Genomic DNA, 18,546 nt, shown 5'->3' with positions numbered 1-18,546 from the left:
ATATAAAATGGCCGGCAGGACGTGCGCCGAGCCCAACGCCGTGGACGATTGTTGGAGCGAAGAAAATATGGCGCGGTAAACACGCGGCGTATTAAATGAGGAGGTCGCCATGTGACGGTACTACAGCCTCCCTGTGCCAGGAGAGCACAGTCATCACATTGTCCTACAACGCGCCAGAAATGGCCGACAACAGAAAACAATAGATTGTATTCAGCGGTCTTACACTCAGCCTCTTGACAGCCTGAATGGCTGACAGCAGGGAACAATAGACTGCACAGCCCATTGTGCAAAGGCAGAGGGAGGTGAAAGAGTTAACAGCATCTGCTGGGGATTTGGCGGCGCGGTTTATGGCGGGATGACCGCATTATCCACAGTTCAGCAGGAAGCATCGTGCGGCTCGCGCTCCCCGGGGGCATCCAGGCTGCGGCGGGGTTGTCGGATCGGCACATTTTCTGCGCTGACAGCACAACTCAGGACGCCACTTCCAACGTGATGCGGTTTGTCAGCTGTGAACGCCGGCCGCCGCGGGGGAGGGGGAGCCGCGCTCGTGTCTCGCTTGGTCACATCATGACATAAAGAGCCGCGGTGACATCACAACACTCGCAGTCAGGGGGCGGAGTTATTAGTCGATTTGCGGTGCTCTTTTGGCGCACCAGATTTGCACTGGAACGTTTCACAAAATCCGTCACTTTTGACAATCCTCCCACAGCAAGCAGAGCTCTTAAAATGGGGAGGAAGAAGAGACGGTGGATGTGAACGAAAATGTGACTACTTGTTTGCATCACTATTCAAAACTAAGGGACAGAAGGGGCGGAGCCAACAGCGGGGGAGCGCTGCGAGAGAAAGGCACGAAAACCTCAAGTGTCCGCCCGCCCCGCGCCGCGCGGAGAGGTCTGCTGGCTGTGAGGACGGACACAATGCACCAAATCTGAGTGTAGTCCACCTACTGGCGGTCGTTACTTCAATGAGCGGCAGGGCAGGCGGGCACCGTGGGCGGGCGGTCTTCGTACATCTCCCCCGTGCGCTACCAATCCTCCCCATGGTCAAGGCTTCCGCTTCCTGACCGTGAACAGTTGTCTTTTCACGCCGAGGCCATAACCTGCCCAGACCGCGTGCTGCAGCCTTCGTCACAGTGTATCAGTGACGCTAGTAAGACCCGCCGCTATGTTAGGGTGACCGCACGCCGCCCGTCGGGGCACTTCAGGGTTTCCGTCTCCGTTTTTGGAGAAGACAAACTGAAATACGGATGCGCTTCTTCCCGCTGATTTCCACCGGAGGCGCTTCTAGACGTTTACGGTCCGCTTTTTTGGAAGGAAACATAACACTGCAAACCGCGCCATTTTTCAATTTAAAAAACAGAAACAAACTGAAGCCTTTGGGGGGGGAGGGGTCCATTCAGTGACAGCAAGCAGACATTCTGAAAGCTGCTGTTTAAATACACAACAGTCCTGAACCCAAGGCACCCAAATGCCTCATGTGACTGGAGCGCTTGTACAACCGCCGCTGCATCAATCTCTAGCTGCTCCGTGGCAGTGAATGGAGTGGCGGTCGCACATGCGCTCATTCACGCGGGGCATTTGGTGGTCCCGGGGACCCCAGCGATCACACACTGGGGCTCATTCACACTGACATTTAGCTCTGGCCCGTTGCATAGTCCCTCTCTTGCATTTGTTCGGCGCCCGCTATCCCCGTATTTACGTATTTGCGCAGTCCCATTGACTTTAATGGTCTCCTTCGGCCAATAAATGTGGATTGGGTGCTGCATTATACGGCGCACACTTCCGCCCGTGTGAATGAGCCCTTCGCCTCTGGCCAGTGGATAGAACTCCCCGGCACAACAAGTCTCAGCATGCCCCGCGCTCAGGATCGCGCCCTCCTTACCCTCCGGTGAAGATCTTGTCCACATACTGCCTGATGAATTCTTTCTGCTCCGCCATCTGCTCATCGCGGGCGGATTCTGTGCTCTGATTGGACGAGAAGGACTCGGAGGACGAGCGCTGCGAGTGGTTCCAGTTGTGGCGGTTGGGCGATGCCATCTCATTGTCGCTGTCCGCTGATTCTGTGGCATCGCTCTCAAGCTCCTCCCCTCTTTCCCCGTTCTCGGGGGCCGTCCCCTCCAGCACCAGCAGCTCGTTAGTGTCCAGTGGGGGGGGACATTCTGGGGAGATGATGAGGGGCTCCGCATCCAAGTCTATCAGGTTCCCCACCGGGACGTCGGGGGTCTCCATGGTCTCCTTACTGCTCAGCGAGGTCCAGACTGCGGCGATGCCCTTCGTCTCCGCACAGCGGTCACTCACAGCGCAGACCCCGACGTACGGACATCACAGGGAGGCTGAGGAGAAGGAAAGATTAGGAGAAGTCAGTGCTTGCAGCTTTATCAGTGAATGGAGCACAAGGCCGAACAGACGACCACAATCCATAAACTGCTACGGGGTAGTTCTGGAGGGGCACGTCTTCAGCCCCCCCATTATTACTGCGCCAGAAAGCACAAATCCTTCCCAGCACCTTCGCCCACGCAGACGGATTAAATCGCTGCCTCCGTGGGCGGACGTCACCGTCCTCGCTGTCTGCCAGGATCCCGTTAGGAGAGATGATGAGGCTCAGCACTCCGGACAGCTCATTATACCAACAATTATCCAAGATGCCAATCGCAGCAGCGGGCACGGGCGAAGAGAGCGGTAACAAGTACCAGTGCGATCGCTGCCATGGGACTACAAGCCTCAGCATGCCCTTGCTTGCCATTAACTCATCAGTAGCTCATAGATCGGGATGGAGATAAAGCTCACAGTATGTCCGATCGATTCCCGTATGACGGACTGAAAGTCACCGCACAAAACACGAAGGCAGCAGAGATCAATGGAGCGCCTTGTGTTTTATGGGCACGTGAAAAACGCTATAAATATACGGGCAGAAAAACCCCCAAAAACACACAAAAAGGTCCATGAAAATGCTGCGGATTTCACCCACCGGATCTGCAGACGCCCGTGTGAACGCGCCCTCAGAGCGTAAGCCACGAGATGCGGCACAGATTTACGTCCATGCATAGCTGCGCCACATAGACCACAATACATGTACAATGTTCGGATCTTACTTTATACTCCAATCACATCCAGAGCTGCATCCACTATTCCAGTCACCTGCGAGCCACACATCATGGGAGCCCAAGCGGCAGCCAAGCTTAGAGAAGACGTGTCGGGTCACTATAGATGGGCCGCTCTTTCTAAAGGCAACCGGCAGGAATCTAAGTGCAGCTCTGGATGTGAGTGGAGCAGAAAAGCAGATTTCTGTTCGGCAATTACTTTGGATCTGACAAAGGAGGAAAAAAAAACCCAAAATCCGACTCCATGGAAATGGTGACCCTGCTAATCCCCAACGCTGACCCAGTCCTGCGCCTCTGGAGTTACGTAAACCCTCGCAGAGCTCACAATAAAACATCGGCGCTTCACGTGCTCAGACCCGTCTCCTCTAATTAACGTTTAGCGTGTAAACGAGTCCTGGAAGCGGCGCGGGGCGCAGTGCTGCAGCCATGGCTGCCAGTCTTCCATCACACGGCCGTCTGGAGACGTTGGGGAGATGGCGGCGGTGGAGGCGAGCCGGGGCTGGCGCGCTTCAGTAGGCTAACACTGGTTTCAGTGCATCAATAGCATCTGAGCGAGACATGTCAGCGGATGAGGCCTCCGGAGCCGTCATCATAACGCTGCTTCCACTTCACTGCCCCCAAACTCTTCACATAGAGAGAAAAAGTGACAGCAGCGCAGATATAGGGGTGCAGAGCCAGCGCCCAGAGACCCCCTCCAGGGCAGAGACCACCCAGCTCCATCAGAGGGGGACGCCCTTGTGTTGGGGATTGCTGGCCAGTTTAGCCATGTAGTCTGCGGGGGGCGCTGAAAGGCGAGCTGTATCAAGGGCTGCAGAGTGGCCAAGAGCGTCCGCAGCCAGGGAGTGTGGGGGGGGGGGGGTCACACGGCCCCCCAAGAACCTGCAGGGGGCTGATTCTTGGAAGCTCACAGTTGTGCCTGCTAGTTATAACATCCTGCTTATCCAGGCTGAAATGGCTGATAAAAGAGAGCAATAGGACGAATTCACCTGCACAGCAGATGGAGAGGATTGTCTATGGGTGTACTGCCCCTTTAAATGTGGTGGCCCTAAAGTCTATCGAGTCTCCAGCTCTGTCCAAGCGTGGCGGACGCCAGGCCAAGTGCACACCGGCTGCGTGGCGCTCCCTTCTCTGGGGAAGCGGAGTGCGGTGACCATCTGCACCGAGTAAACAGGTCAGAGACCCCCCGAGGCGCCACACAGACGCGACCTTCATCACAGGACGACGAGCGGGTAACAGCGCCGCTGATCAGAAGCCTCGTAGGAAGAACGCTGCTACTTAGAGGGGAGCACAAACAGGAGGCTCCGCAGCACAGAGGATTTCAGGAGAGCCATGTGCTCATCGTGGGGAAGCTCACAGACTGGGGCTCATTCACAAGCATTACACGGTAATAAGGGGGAGCCGAGACCCCGCTGATCGGCGTGCAGGGAGTCGGACCGAAGCTGGATGGTGCGAGCGATGCGCGAGGATTCACCGGCCGTGAAAACCACCAGCGTTTCACGCACCGAATCCGCATGCATCGTGTGAAGGAGCGGGGAGCTGCAGAGACCCCCAGCAGCACAGAGGAGGTCAGGAGAGCCAACAGCCCAAGGTACTGGCAGGAGCAGCGGAGACGGGCGGCCCCCACGGACTGCAGAACTTTGTGCAACAACTACAGTTTTCCTCAACTGCAGAAATTCGTGGCAAAAACCGCCCCGCAGCCGGGATATCGGACAGACGGACGGGCGGGCGGATGGGCGGGCCTCCAGTGTTCTGTGACGAATTCTCAGTTCTCAAAATCCCTGCTTGCTGTCATGCGACACGAAAGCTGACTGCTAGAGGATAAACATCCGTCGCGGTCATGTGACGGACACGCCAGGGCACGGCGGGCCACGCCTCCGATAACTGACGAGCGTGCACCATCACATGACCATGACGTCGTTCCCTAGGACTGTGAATATCCTGACAGCAAGCAGAGATATTAAGCCCAGTAAGGAAGTAAGACAATTACTGGAAACTGAACATCTGCTGAAGCCGATGAACAAGATAACTTTACTCAGCGACTTCTATCCTGCGGGCGGACGGGCGAGGAGGCAGGTACCCCCCAACGGAGACGGCCGGAGACCCCGACCCCGCGGGCAATACCAGGGCAAATCTCATCTAATTCCAAAGGCAAAACAGAAGTAACGGGGCACAGATCTTACCCAAGAGCTGGGAAATACCGCCGCCCTGCCACGTCCTGCACTCCTGTGCCCAGAGCGATGCCACACGGCTGATCCCGAGACATGGTAGGATGTATACTGATTGTCAGCAGGGAGGAGTATATATATATATATCTCAGAAGATACCGGGGGACATGGAGGCTCTAGTGCCCTGTTGTACCGCCTCTAGCTTGGATACAAGATGTGATACTGGCGGGCATGGAGGCTCTAGTACCCTGTTGTACCGCCTCTAGCTTGGATACAAGATGTGATACTGGCGGGCATGGAGGCTCTAGTACCCTGTTGTACCGCCTCTAGCTTAGATACAAGATGTGATACAGGTGAGCATGGAGGCTCTAGTACCCTGTTGTACCGCCTCTAGCTTAGATACAAGATGTGATACAGGGGGCATGGAGGCGCTAGTACCCTGTTGTACCTCCTCTAGCTTGGATACAAGATGTGATACAGGTGAGCATGGAGGCTCTAGTACCCTGTTGTACCGCCTCTAGCTTAGATACAAGATGTGATACAGGGGGCATGGAGGCTCTAGTACCCTGTTGTACCACCTCTAGCTTAGATACAAGATGTGATACAGGGGGCATGGAGGCGCTAGTACCCTGTTGTACAGCCTCTAGCTTAGATACAAGATGTGATACGGGTGGGCATGGAGGCTCTAGTACTGTGTTGTACCGCCTCTAGCTTGGATACAAGATGCGATACAGGCGGGCATGGAGGCGCTAGTACCCTGTTGTACCTCCTCTAGCTTGGATACAAGATGTGATACAGCAGGCATGGAGGCTCTAGTACCCTGTTGTACCTCCTCTAGCTTGGATACAAGATGTGATACAGGTGGGCATGGAAGCTCTAGTACCCTGTTGTACCGCCTCTAGCTTGGATACAAGATGTGACACGGGGGGGGGGGGGGGGGGGGATGGAGGCTCTAGTACCCTGTTGTACCTCCTCTAGCTTGGATACAAGATGTGATACAGGCAGGCATGGAGGCTCTAGTACCCTGTTGTACCGCCTCTAGCTTGGATACAAGATGTGATACAGCAGGCATGGAGGCTCTAGTACCCTGTTGTACCTCCTCTAGCTTGGATACAAGATGTGATACAGGTGGGCATGGAAGCTCTAGTACCCTGTTGTACCGCCTCTAGCTTGGATACAAGATGTGACACGGGGGGGGGGGGGGGGGATGGAGGCTCTAGTACCCTGTTGTACCTCCTCTAGCTTGGATACAAGATGTGATACAGGCAGGCATGGAGGCTCTAGTACCCTGTTGTACCGCCTCTAGCTTGGATACAAGATGTGATACAGCAGGCATGGAGGCATACAGGTTGGTATACTGCAGGATACCGCTCCTCTTTTGCTGTAACCGGGCCTCTAGATCATGTAAACCAATAGGCTGTGGAGGTTGGCGTCCCAGATGGTCCCATACATGTTCTATTGGTGATAGATCCGATGATCGGGCGGCCACAGAAGTGTGACAATGTTGGGGGGCTCCTGTGACCCCCTTGTGTGTGAAGCCGAGCATTATCCTGCTGGAGAGGAACACATGTGGCTGCAGGATGTCCTGAACATATCGCTGAGCGGTCATTGTCCCTCGTACCACCACTAGGGGGAATCAGACGCTGCTCTCTACTGGTGGTCTGTAGGGGGCGTCCTGAGCCCGGTCACCTTGTGTGCCCCCATCCACTGGTCCCAACACCCCCTAACAGTCTGGTCATAACGGCCGGTGGGGAACAATTCATGGATACGACCCTCCAGCTCCTCACACCCCAATAATACGCCCCCCTCTGGTGAAATCTCTTCTCTGCGTCGTAGAGGTGTCTAGTGACCAACAAGCTCTACAAGCGGAAGAAGAGGTCACTACACACAAGGAGCCTCCGAGAGCCTCTTATAGGTCAAGGGAAACCACAAGACCGTCCATCTAATCACCACAACTCCCATCATTTACAGATCTGCCTGAGATAGAGCCGCATGCCGGGGTCTGCAGCAGAACGACCGCCTCTTCTGGGGGGGGGGGGGGGGGGGGGGTGTTGGGTTCTGACATTTACTGGCACAATGCAGTGTATTAGCTATACACATATACATACAGACATACCTAACTATAGGGGATGCAGTTGCAACCGGGCCCCGGAGCCTTAGGTATCTCTTCTCCATATGGGGAGCCCAGTACTTGGGGGCCCGGTTACAGGTTTTGCATGGGGGCCCAGGAGCTTCCAGTTACACCTCTGCATACAGAAATGGTGCCGTGCAGCTTTATTATAATAGATACACACATCATTCCCAAGAGCAGCTAATGGGCAGCCCGGGGGGGTCACAAGGTATGCGGACCCCCCCCATCAGCTGGAGATCCTAGGTCCGCACGCCGGAGCCTTCAGATGGGAAACATGGTGCAGACCTCAGTCAAAGACCAAAAAATATTGCCATACAGACGCCCGGAGACACGGAACAAGGTGGAGGATGAACCCCTGGTGCCCGCCGGGTACAGGGAAAGCTCTATCCCTGCCCTGAAGCACAAAACCTCCATCAGGCCGGAGCAGAGAGGAGACGGCCACATCTGAATCAGAATAGTCAGCTCCATTCCCCACCTCTCCGTCCGCTGTCTACACAGCACCGCCAGGGTCCGCGGACTACAACCCCCACACCGCCAGGGTCCGCGGACTACAACCCCCACACCGCCAGGGTCCGCGGACTACAACCCCCACACCGCCAGGGTCCGCGGACTACAACCCCCACACCGCCAGGGTCCGCGGACTACAACCGCCAGGGACCCCGGACTACAACCGCCAGGGACCCCGGACTACAACCGCCAGGGACCCCGGACTACAACCGCCAGGGACCCCGGACTACAACCGCCAGGGACCCCGGACTACAACCGCCAGGGACCCCGGACTACAACCGCCAGGGACCCCGGACTACAACCGCCAGGGACCCCGGACTACAACCGCCAGGGACCCCGGACTACAACCGCCAGGGACCCCGGACTACAACCGCCAGGGACCCCGGACTACAACCGCCAGGGACCCCGGACTACAACCGCCAGGGACCCCGGACTACAACCGCCAGGGACCCCGGACTACAACCGCCAGAGACCCCGGACTACAACCGCCAGAGACCCCGGACTACAACCGCCAGAGACCCCGGACTACAACCGCCAGAGACCCCGGACTACAACCGCCAGAGACCCCGGACTACAACCGCCAGAGACCCCGGACTACAACCGCCAGAGACCCCGGACTACAACCGCCAGAGACCCCAGACTACAACCGCCAGAGACCCCGGACTACAACCGCCAGAGACCCCGGACTACAACCGCCAGAGACCCCGGACTACAACCGCCAGAGACCCCGGACTACAACCGCCAGAGTCCCCGGACTACAACCGCCAGAGTCCCCGGACTACAACCGCCAGAGTCCCCGGACTACAACCGCCAGAGTCCCCGGACTACAACCGCCAGAGTCCCCGGACTACAACCGCCAGAGACCCCGGACTACAACCGCCAGAGACCCCGGACTACAACCGCCAGAGACCCCGGACTACAACCGCCAGAGACCCCGGACTACAACCGCCAGAGACCCCGGACTACAACCGCCAGAGACCCCGGACTACAACCGCCAGAGACCCCGGACTACAACCGCCAGAGACCCCGGACTACAACCGCCAGAGACCCCGGACTACAACCGCCAGAGTCCCCGGACTACAACCGCCAGAGACCCCGGACTACAACCGCCAGAGACCCCGGACTACAACCGCCAGAGACCCCGGACTACAACCGCCAGAGACCCCGGACTACAACCGCCAGAGTCCCCGGACTACAACCGCCAGAGACCCCGGACTACAACCGCCAGAGACCCCGGACTACAACCGCCAGAGACCCCGGACTACAACCGCCAGAGACCCCGGACTACAACCGCCAGAGACCCCGGACTACAACCGCCAGAGACCCCGGACTACAACCGCCAGAGACCCCGGACTACAACCGCCAGAGACCCCGGACTACAACCGCCAGAGACCCCGGACTACAACCGCCAGAGACCCCGGACTACAACCGCCAGAGACCCCGGACTACAACCGCCAGAGACCCCGGACTACAACCGCCAGAGACCCCGGACTACAACCGCCAGAGACCCCGGACTACAACAGCCCACAGCCTGGAGATATAACAGGGAAGACCCCATAAATCAGACCTCAGGCAAAGTCCTCATCTATAGAGACCTCAATACAAGAAGGGAGAGGGAAAGATTGTGGCCTCCAACGGAAACAACATAGTCAGAGCAGAGACTGACTGATGTAGCCCCGTATACATGGAGAAGAGCGGCAAAAACTGCTGAGCCTCCGCCGAAGCCTGCGCCTCATATACTCAATGGCCGCACTGAGGAAGACTCTCTAGGAAGGCAGCAGTGTGGGCGATTATGCCATCACAGATCCCAAGCATGTGGGCAGCTTCAGTCACCCCACAAACACATCAGATCACAACCAACCACCGCTATACACAAGCAAACCATCCAAACAGCAACCACAGCGGCTCCTCCAACCCGCCCCATCTTATGTGGTCCAAGACGTCTACTACAAGATATAAAGGGGTCTTCAACGGACGAGAAATCAGGGAGATGCTCCACAACTACACCGACCTGTAGGAGGCGAACCAAGACGGAAAAGACCGCAATGGAATATCTGATACCCCAAGACCACCAGAGCGGCAGCACAAAGCCATCCTCAGACGGGAGAAGCAACACTACATCTTCACCAAACCCAACCAACTCCAAGAGGTCCTCCAAGACAACTCCTCCTGGGAACCGTGGAACCACATGGGCTAAAACCATGAGAAAAACCACCTCCTCGTCCAGAACGGATGGACATCCCAGAGGAAAAGCAAGGCCAAGACCAGGAAGAAATCAAGGTGAAACGAGACTCCGGAGGAGGTACAACATCTCCCAGACCCCTCTGGATACACGGCAACACCGCAGGAAGCAACGGGGAGAATCCCATCCAGGAGGTGCCAAAAAGCCAGAAACGAGGCCATAACCAAACTGTTCTACACCATGATTAGTGGCGGCTACGTCCCCAAAGCCCACCTACAGCCTGCGCTTTCCCAAACCCCAACTGCTGCCTGGCCAGGCCCCAAACCCCACCTGCACCCCGCGCAGTGGGCGGTAAAGGGGCTTTATTTCACAGTGCGGTCTTACGATGGCGATGCATTATGCGCCTAGGCGGGTCTCCTGTGTTGAGGGGAGTGGGTGCTCGGCTATCGGATGACTTGCTGGGCACTTGTTCCAATACCAGGGATTGAAAACACCTTGGATCCCCACTGTTTAACCCTTTACACACTGTGGGCACGGCATGTAAAAGATAGACAGAGGGTGGGGGCTCCCTATGTCACCCATAGTGCCCTCACAATGTGATCGCAGGGTCCCAATGGGCTGCTATGGCAAAGAACCCGCCCTCATAGGTCAAAAAATGATGGCGCCTGGAATGCGCTGATGAAAAAAAACTGAAAAAAGTTAGTTGGTCATTAAGGTGCAAAGCGGCGCGTCCACTAAGGGGTTAATGTTTGGCCGCCGCGGCCGTGTCACTCGGTAACCACATTAGATGGTTTCTTTATAAGCAGTAACTCGTTCCGAGATCTCACACAGGGCATAAAATTAGACCCTTTGTAAGCCTCCGGCGGACGGCGCGGGCGCTGCCCAACCCTGCGGCCAACTTCACGGATGAACATGTTAGAGGCGACACAAGATGTTCGCTGCGGCTGCTGAAGGGATATGCTTGAGGCTCCGGAGAGGAACAGGTTAAGGGCTCCTGTGAAGTGCCGCGTTGCCACCACAGTGTTTTTCCCGACTCTCTGCAGACGCGTATGGGCAGCTTATGTACTGCACATGCCCACGTATGTCAAGCTGGTGGTCACACGCGGTGCGATCAGGACACCCTCTTCTAGGCATGAAGTCTGGTGGAAAGAGTCCCTGTGGGCATCGAAGGGGCACAAACTGGAGGAACGGAGTTATTGGGCGTCTCTGAAATACCGGCGGGCGCAGCAAGAAAATCATTTGACCAACGACAAACTAAGGGCCCTTTTACACGCAACGATCACTCAAAAGGTCTGCAAACATCTGAGCGCGCGGGATAATTGTTGCGTGTGAAGGCGGGTAGTCGGGCGCTCTTCGTTTGCTTGTCGTTTGCCAGTACGTACCGCCGGCCACGTGCTGCCGACCCAGTACCGCCGACCACGTGGCCGCCGACCACGTGCCGCCGACACGCGGCTGCCGACCGCAGCACAATATGTCAGTGCCAAGACAGAGGGGTGTGGCATGCCAGAGACCCCTACACCCCTTGAATGACGTACCAGAGACCCCTGAATGACGTGCCAGAGACCCCTACACCCCCTGAATGACGTGCCAAAGACACCTACACCCCCTGAATGACGTACCAGAGACCCCTACATGACATGCCATGAACTCCTATACCCCCTACATGACATGCCATGGGCCTTTCTACCCCCAACCTAGAAGTACCCCTACCCCCTGCCACTCATAGGCCGGCTGCACATGGGTGAGCCGGTTTTCACAAGCAGGATCCCGCAGCAGGCCGGCCGGCGACCCCGCGTACCCGTTATCTGTAATGCGGATGAGCGCGGAGGTTCGCAGGCCGTCATGTGCAGCAAAATACGGCACGCTCCTAGGATACACAATTCTGCAAGTATGAAGGAAAAAGTGAAAGTACACGGCCCGCACCGCGTGCGACTGCTGAGGATCCTCTGCAATAGGAATCATATATATATATATATATATATATATACATACAGTGGGGGGGGGGGGGAGTATTTAGTCAGATCCCAATGGTACAAGTCCTCCTGTGACATCATAGGTGACCTCAACTGTGAGAGACAACAGGAGAAAACACCCAGAACATCACAGTCTGATGGGTAACGGATTTATGTGCAAATTAGGGGGGAAAATCAGTATTTGGTCGCCTACAAACAGGCAGGATTTCGGGGTCTCACAGACCTGTAACTTCTTTAAGAGGCTCCTCTGTCCTCCACTCATTACCTGTAGTAATGGCACCTGTATATAAGACACCTGTCCACAACCTCCAGCAGTCACACTCCAAACTCCACCATGGTGAAGACCAAAGAGCTGCCGAAGGACACCAGAAACACAATTGTGGCCGCAGCAGACGGGGAGACTGAATCTGCAAGAGGCAAGGAGCCTGGTGGGAAGAAACCAACGGTGGGGGCAATAATTAGAGATGGAAGAGATACAAGAGCGCTGATGATCTCCTCGATCTGGGGCTCCAGGCAAAATCTCTCTATATACACACACACTATATACACACACACACACATATATATATATACACACACACACACACACACACAGGAGTGTATACGGTATAGAGTGCCTTACCGCCGCGTCCGTTTATTGGCGGCGCTGTGCGCGGTCTCTCAGCTTGTTCCCATCTGCATTAGATAGAAATATTGTAGATAACAGACCGGAAGTGACAAGGGGATAAACGGGGACGCAGCAGGATGGCGGCGCGCTGCGTACGGCGAAGAGGAAGCGAACAGACGGTGAGATAACAACACAGTCTGGCGTGTACACAGCGAGCCCGCTGCCAACACACAGTGCCCGCTGAAGGGAGGGGGCATCCACTGCAAGCCTACATTCACTGTCCTACCTCAGATCATCCTCTTACTGCACTTACAACAGGTCTTACTCTAGTCACAACCAGAGCTGCAGTGACAACTTGGAATCTGCCAGCAGCGCGCTCAGGCTATACAGAGCTGGGGGTGAGCAGCATCTTCCCCAACGCAGCACAGAAGGTGTACCAGGATTCACAGTATTATGAATGCAGCTCTGGACGTGCCTGGAGATTTAAGGCGGTATATTCTCTAGTGAATTCCCAGTAGCGCCCCCCGCAGACCCCTAAAAAACCAGGGGCTCCAGTCTCCATTTTTGGATGTACCCGACTTGTTGCTCTACTGAGGCAGGAGATGGGACACAGGTGAGCGGGCGGAGCGATCGGTCGTACACGCTTCGGCCTGCAGCTCTCCCAGCAGTGGCCCCTACAGTAAAAGGGCCCCTCCTCATCCTGACCCGCACATTCTGAAGTCTGTCACTCACGTTGGGTCGGGAGAAGAGGTTTTAGATCCCATTATTTATGGCGGCGTTCTTAGGCTATTAATCAGCCGACTCCCTTCACATGAAGATCGCCCCCCATGAATGTCCTAAGGGTCTTTAGGGGGTCATGTCAACAGAACGTGCGGGCCCCCCTCCAGCGGCTTACTGATTTAGATCACCGCGCACGGCCCCGTCCGGCTGCGAATGTGACCTTTTTAGAGCAATGCAGTCACTTCCTGCAAGACATCCATCGGTCCTTGAGGCATTTCCTGGAGGGAAATGGCTTCTTTGCTGCTCTTCTTGACACCGGGCCGCCTGCAGAAGCCTTCAACTCACCGTGTGGGCAGTGCCACTGACACCCACCTGATGCCGCCCTGGAGGGGTCACTTCATTCAGGGAAGCGGCCTCACTCACGGCTTAAGAACACCGCCATAAATAAAGAATGGGATCTAAACCTCCTCTGGGGGGCAGCATCTCCCCGACCCTCCAGGGGGGCAACTTGGTGATGAATAAGCCTATTTCCAGCATGATGGAGCCCGAGGTCAGGAGGCAGAAGTGATAACCCACGGCCAGGACCCCCCCAGATCTGCTGCCGCAGTGAAGCTTGTGGACAAATAAGATGGCAAACAATGCTAAACTGCGAGCAGCGCCAGGAAGAACGGGGCCTCAGCCGCCAGGAAGAACGGGGCCTCAGCCGCCAGGAAGAACGGGGCTCAGCCGTCAGGAAGAACGGGCCTCAGCCGCCAGGAAGAACGGGCCTCAGCCGCCAGGAAGAACGGGCCTCAGCCGCCAGGAAGAACGGGCCTCAGCCGCCAGGATTTGGCCCAGAAGCCGATATCCAGCCTGTCGGGCCAAGTGCAGAAGTCTTGGAGGGTCAACGCTGTAAAAGCGGGGTCTTCGTCAAAACTTGATGGATTGGTCGATAAAGGTGTAAAAACGTCTGGGATGCTTAGAATCGCACTTCAGCAACCGTAGAAACAGCCGGCTGAGGATACTTTTACGCGCAGCGATAAGGCGTTCGGTCGGGCGCTCAGTTTAAACACAAAGACAAAGGTTTGGTTTTCTTTCGTTCAGCGGATGAACGACGGGGGGTTTAGGCCGAGCGATTGGTGAACGAGCCGACGAGGACCTTCCTGCGAGCGTGGATTGATGAAAACGAGTTAGCGCTCATCGCGGCCGCGGTCACGCCGGACGGTTATGGTTCAAGCTCAGACAATCCAGCGACTTCCTGAGCAAACTTGTAAAATCACCTTAAAAAACCCTAAAACTGGGAACACTGGAACAACAAACTGCGAAAGTTGTGTCAGTCCCAAAACCCTTGGCTTTACATGGTCAATGGTGCCGGGGGGCACCAGGGGGCGCCGTGCTCGTAGGAGGCTCATCCAGTAGGAACGTTTCGGTCCCCCCAGTCCTCAGTATCAGCGGCACCTATGGAGGGTTCTGAAAACGCGGAGCACCATTTGCGACAGCGTGACTGCGCTCCGGCGGACGGAACATCCAGATTTGTTTGCTGCGACTGTTACCATCCCCCGAATCAAACGCGGCAACTGATTTATACGGAAACGCAGCGCTGAGTCCTGCGTGCGCGGTGATCTCTGTTACTACTTGCTCCCAGCGTGTTGTGGGATGAGTCACCGCGATGAGCGAGGGAGGGGGCGAGCGGCGGAGAAAATCCGGATCAGCGTGCCAAAAGGGAGTGCAACAACAAAGAGCAGCGATCCTCAGAGACCGCAGCCAACACAAGAGTCCGGAAGACCCACTAGTCCGCCGGCCGGGGAGTAATATTCCTGCCGGTCTCCAGCTGTGGTGTAACTACAACTCCCAGCATATACTGGAGCATATGGCGCCGGCATACTCCACAGCGCGGTACAAGCAGAAGATCCACGCAGCCGAATCATTTCATCAGAAGTCAATTATCCTCCCTGAAGTCTATGAACGGCGGGAGGTAAAACATAGCAGACGGAAGCGCAAACAAACACACCACACCGGCGCCGCGCATGTAAACGGGGAGTCACCAAAAAAAGCATGCACACCCCACAATGGCCGGAGGGGCGACACTGCATCTTATGCAAAGTGTGCCGATGTCTCCCACAGCCACCTGCGAACCTACCTGAGGCCGCCGGCACCAGCGTGTAGGCTCCACACGGGGGCGCATTACGGTATGGTGCGACTACTCATCGTTTCAGTCCGTTTTACGGATGAAGATCGTCCATTCAAGTCAATAAGGAACAGAAGTAACGGATGCCGACCGAGCGCGCTTCTTTATTTCTCAGGCCGCTCGCACACCGCCCGCTTTTTACTGCGATTAGTGCGGCATCCCGAGCGCCCGGCTAATCGCGGTACGAGGCTCCTATTGATTTCGATGGGGCCCAGCAGACCTGCGCTCCAACGCCATGTTTCTAACACCAAGATCTTTGAGCGCCGTCTGTTCTATTTTTCCGCGTTTTCTAACGCACCTCATAACTGATCCCGATGATGGGGTGCGCTAAAAGGCGCCGCCAAAAGCTGTGACAAAAATGTAAAAACGCAGTTTGAAATCGCAGCGGAATGCAGGGGTGTTAAACGGCGTCCAACTGACCGCGTGCGTGGGAGTGGCCTAAAGATGCAGAAAAACGGACACGGACGGAACGCAGCGGCCACGCGGAGCTGCGCACACATGGACGAACAGAAGTGTTCTGCAGACACAATACGGCCTCTTTCTTTATATATGCAGGCGCGCCCCGAGCCTCGTGCGCCATTTACACGGGGCGAGCGGCGCTCAGAATTTGTTCAAATGAATGCAAAAAAAAAACCCCCACGCTCGCTGTTCGCTCGCAGGTTTTTATCGGTGACTTCCATTCAGCATAAAACCCATCGCTGGACCGCGGGCTTCTGCTTCCGTGTAAACGCTCCCCGCTCAGCGCTATACATAGCAGCCCGCGATCCAGCAGTGAAGTCTGTCAGTGTAAATGCTCTGCACGAGCGCCGACTACCCCAGCTGTGACATCGGCACTCTGCAGTCGTTTACGTATAAAAGGGCCATAAGGTGCCGGGTGAGAACTACTACTGGATGGGCTCACAGAGTCCATAGGGGGCATCACTGCAGCTACCCAGAGACCCTGAATGGCTCATCAGTCCGGATTGCTGCAGCCCCTTTGTTTTAGATTTCCCAGTGCGTGTGTCAGTCTTCGCTGCAGTTCTGGCATTCTATTCATGAAGTAGGAGCTAAGCATTAGCACAGCTATAGGTTCTTATTACATAGGGGATCCATGCAGACCACATATTGTATAGCCCCCCCTGCGATTACCAGCAGTGGATGTTGCTGTATCTGCGGCTTATAGTGACGGGACAGATCCGCTCTCCTCTGCGGCGTTGGACGCCATCATGAGCTGCGCTTAGCGTTGTGCTCGGCGTGTGACGAAGGATCCGCATCATCTCCCACGCAGTACAACTCCTCTCAGGCGCGCGGCGTTCGCTGCTGCTTCATTCCCGACCACTGAAGCGGGAGACCCCAACATTCTGGAAACACGCATTCATACATCTTTCACGGCCGCGGCGAGTCTAAGGGCTCATTCACACGGGCGGATTATGCATCTAATCCGGAGAGCTGATACCCAGCAGATTCGCACTGGGATAGTCGGACTTTTTTCATACGTGTAAAAAAAAAAAAAATGCAGCGCGCCCATTTTGGTTCGTATTACGGACTGATATAGCCCATTAACGTCAATGGGAGCGCGTAAATACGCAGCGAATGCACGACAGACACATATTTACACAGGAAATCAATGGTGGCTTCTTGCATTTCATTTTTGCGCACGTGACGTACGCAATGAAGACGCACAGAACCCCCCGCAATAAGCAGATACATATCTAACCGACTAACGTTACGCTCGTGTGAATGCGCCCTAAGACGTTACAGGCTGCACGGACTGACCAATCAGAAAGCTTCATGCAGTGTTTGAAAACCAACGTACAGCAAGTACCGAGTGCCGGGAGCGCGGCAGCCATCTTGAAACACCGCATAAGGGCCTCAGAAAAAAGCGAATCAGCAGCAGAACAAGGAGGAAGGAGGCGGCCAGATCATTAGATAAAGGCGTGCACCCCGTCACGGCCCCCTGGACATCCGACCGGAAATAGAAAAATTCCTTAACATCTCCTAACCAAAAAGTGAAGCAAATAAAGGTGAGGGTGCCGCAAAGTGAGGTGCTGTAAAATGAGGTGCTGCACCCCTGGGTCACCGCTCATTTGCACCTTTGCACCCAAGATGTTGATCGTGGGGGGTACACACCTCACAACAGCCCCCCGACCAGCGATAAGAGCAGATCTTAACCTCACAGGGGGTCCTGCAGTGGTCCGGGCATGCTGGGGGTTGTAGTCGCTCATCAGCTGACAGATCACTATTTCCTCAGCGCTGGAGACTAAACTTCGCTCCGTTGGACGCAGCAGGAAAAGCCCCCAGAAAACACTCAGACAATTCGGATTAAAAGACATTAAAATGAGGATTACTATGCTGCATTCTCAAAAGGACATTAGCAGATAAAGCCGCCGCCGATTGGTCGTAATCCGCGCAATCCCCCCTCCCCCAAACGGTATCTGGTTTGTAAGAAAAAGTAACATCAGTGAAATAGGTCAAGTCTGCTGGTGGCAGGGCAGGGGTTAATGCAGAGCTTCTATAGGGAGGCGGAGCCTGAAGCGTCAGGGCATATAAGATCTGGACTATAGGCTTCTATTTCAAAACCTGCGCCGCCCCTTTAAGAAAATGCTGTCGGCTACTAAAGAGCGAACAAGGGGGGTACCTGGAACGTCTGCGCCCCCATATCTACAGCGCGGCCCAACGCACAATACACGGTGTCAGATACTGAGAGTCAGCTCCTATTTAAAGGCACTGAATGAATAAGTGCGCCCTCGCTACCCCGGAACAACGGCGAATAGATGCCCAGCAACATCGCGAGCGATACAGGCCCCAGATATAACGACACCGTGTGAAAAACCGTAACCCTTGTGACGCCGCTGACATCTGTCGGAGACTATCGGACGCAAATCCACCCCAAAACACTAGACAAACGCTGCGCCACGGAACATGAAAATGGAAAGATGCGTCCGTCCTCCGATAGGAACGTTACCGGACGGCGCCCGCTGACTACAATGGGGTAATCCAACACCCATCCTGCCC

The 18,546-nt window shown here is 55.6% G+C and overlaps 2 protein-coding genes across 8 annotated transcripts in view; both read right to left on the bottom strand.

Moving 5' to 3' along the window:
• The window catches only part of KIAA0513 (KIAA0513 ortholog), a 48,473-nt gene that overhangs the window by 19,004 nt on the left and 10,923 nt on the right, over window positions 1–18,546 (bottom strand). For 3 of the 7 annotated variants that reach the window (XM_066583894.1, XM_066583900.1, XM_066583901.1), the window contains exon 2: window positions 1,882–2,332. In XM_066583894.1, coding sequence (XP_066439991.1) covers window positions 1,882–2,228 — 347 coding nt within the window. In that variant the 5' untranslated portion in view covers window positions 2,229–2,332. The other 4 variants (XM_066583896.1, XM_066583897.1, XM_066583899.1 and 1 more) reach the window with 4 other exon arrangements.
• LOC136582653 (zonadhesin-like) overlaps window positions 14,656–18,546 on the bottom strand; it is a 21,504-nt gene continuing 17,613 nt past the window's right edge. Inside the window, exon 6 of the mRNA XM_066583827.1 lies at window positions 14,656–14,670. Within this exon, the coding sequence (XP_066439924.1) occupies window positions 14,656–14,670 (15 nt within the window). The remainder of the gene's footprint in view (window positions 14,671–18,546) is intronic.

This window comes from Eleutherodactylus coqui, chromosome 11, assembly GCF_035609145.1.
Source record: "Eleutherodactylus coqui strain aEleCoq1 chromosome 11, aEleCoq1.hap1, whole genome shotgun sequence".
Taxonomy (NCBI): domain Eukaryota; kingdom Metazoa; phylum Chordata; class Amphibia; order Anura; family Eleutherodactylidae; genus Eleutherodactylus; species Eleutherodactylus coqui.
This window is presented reverse-complemented; position numbering and strand designations above follow the sequence as displayed.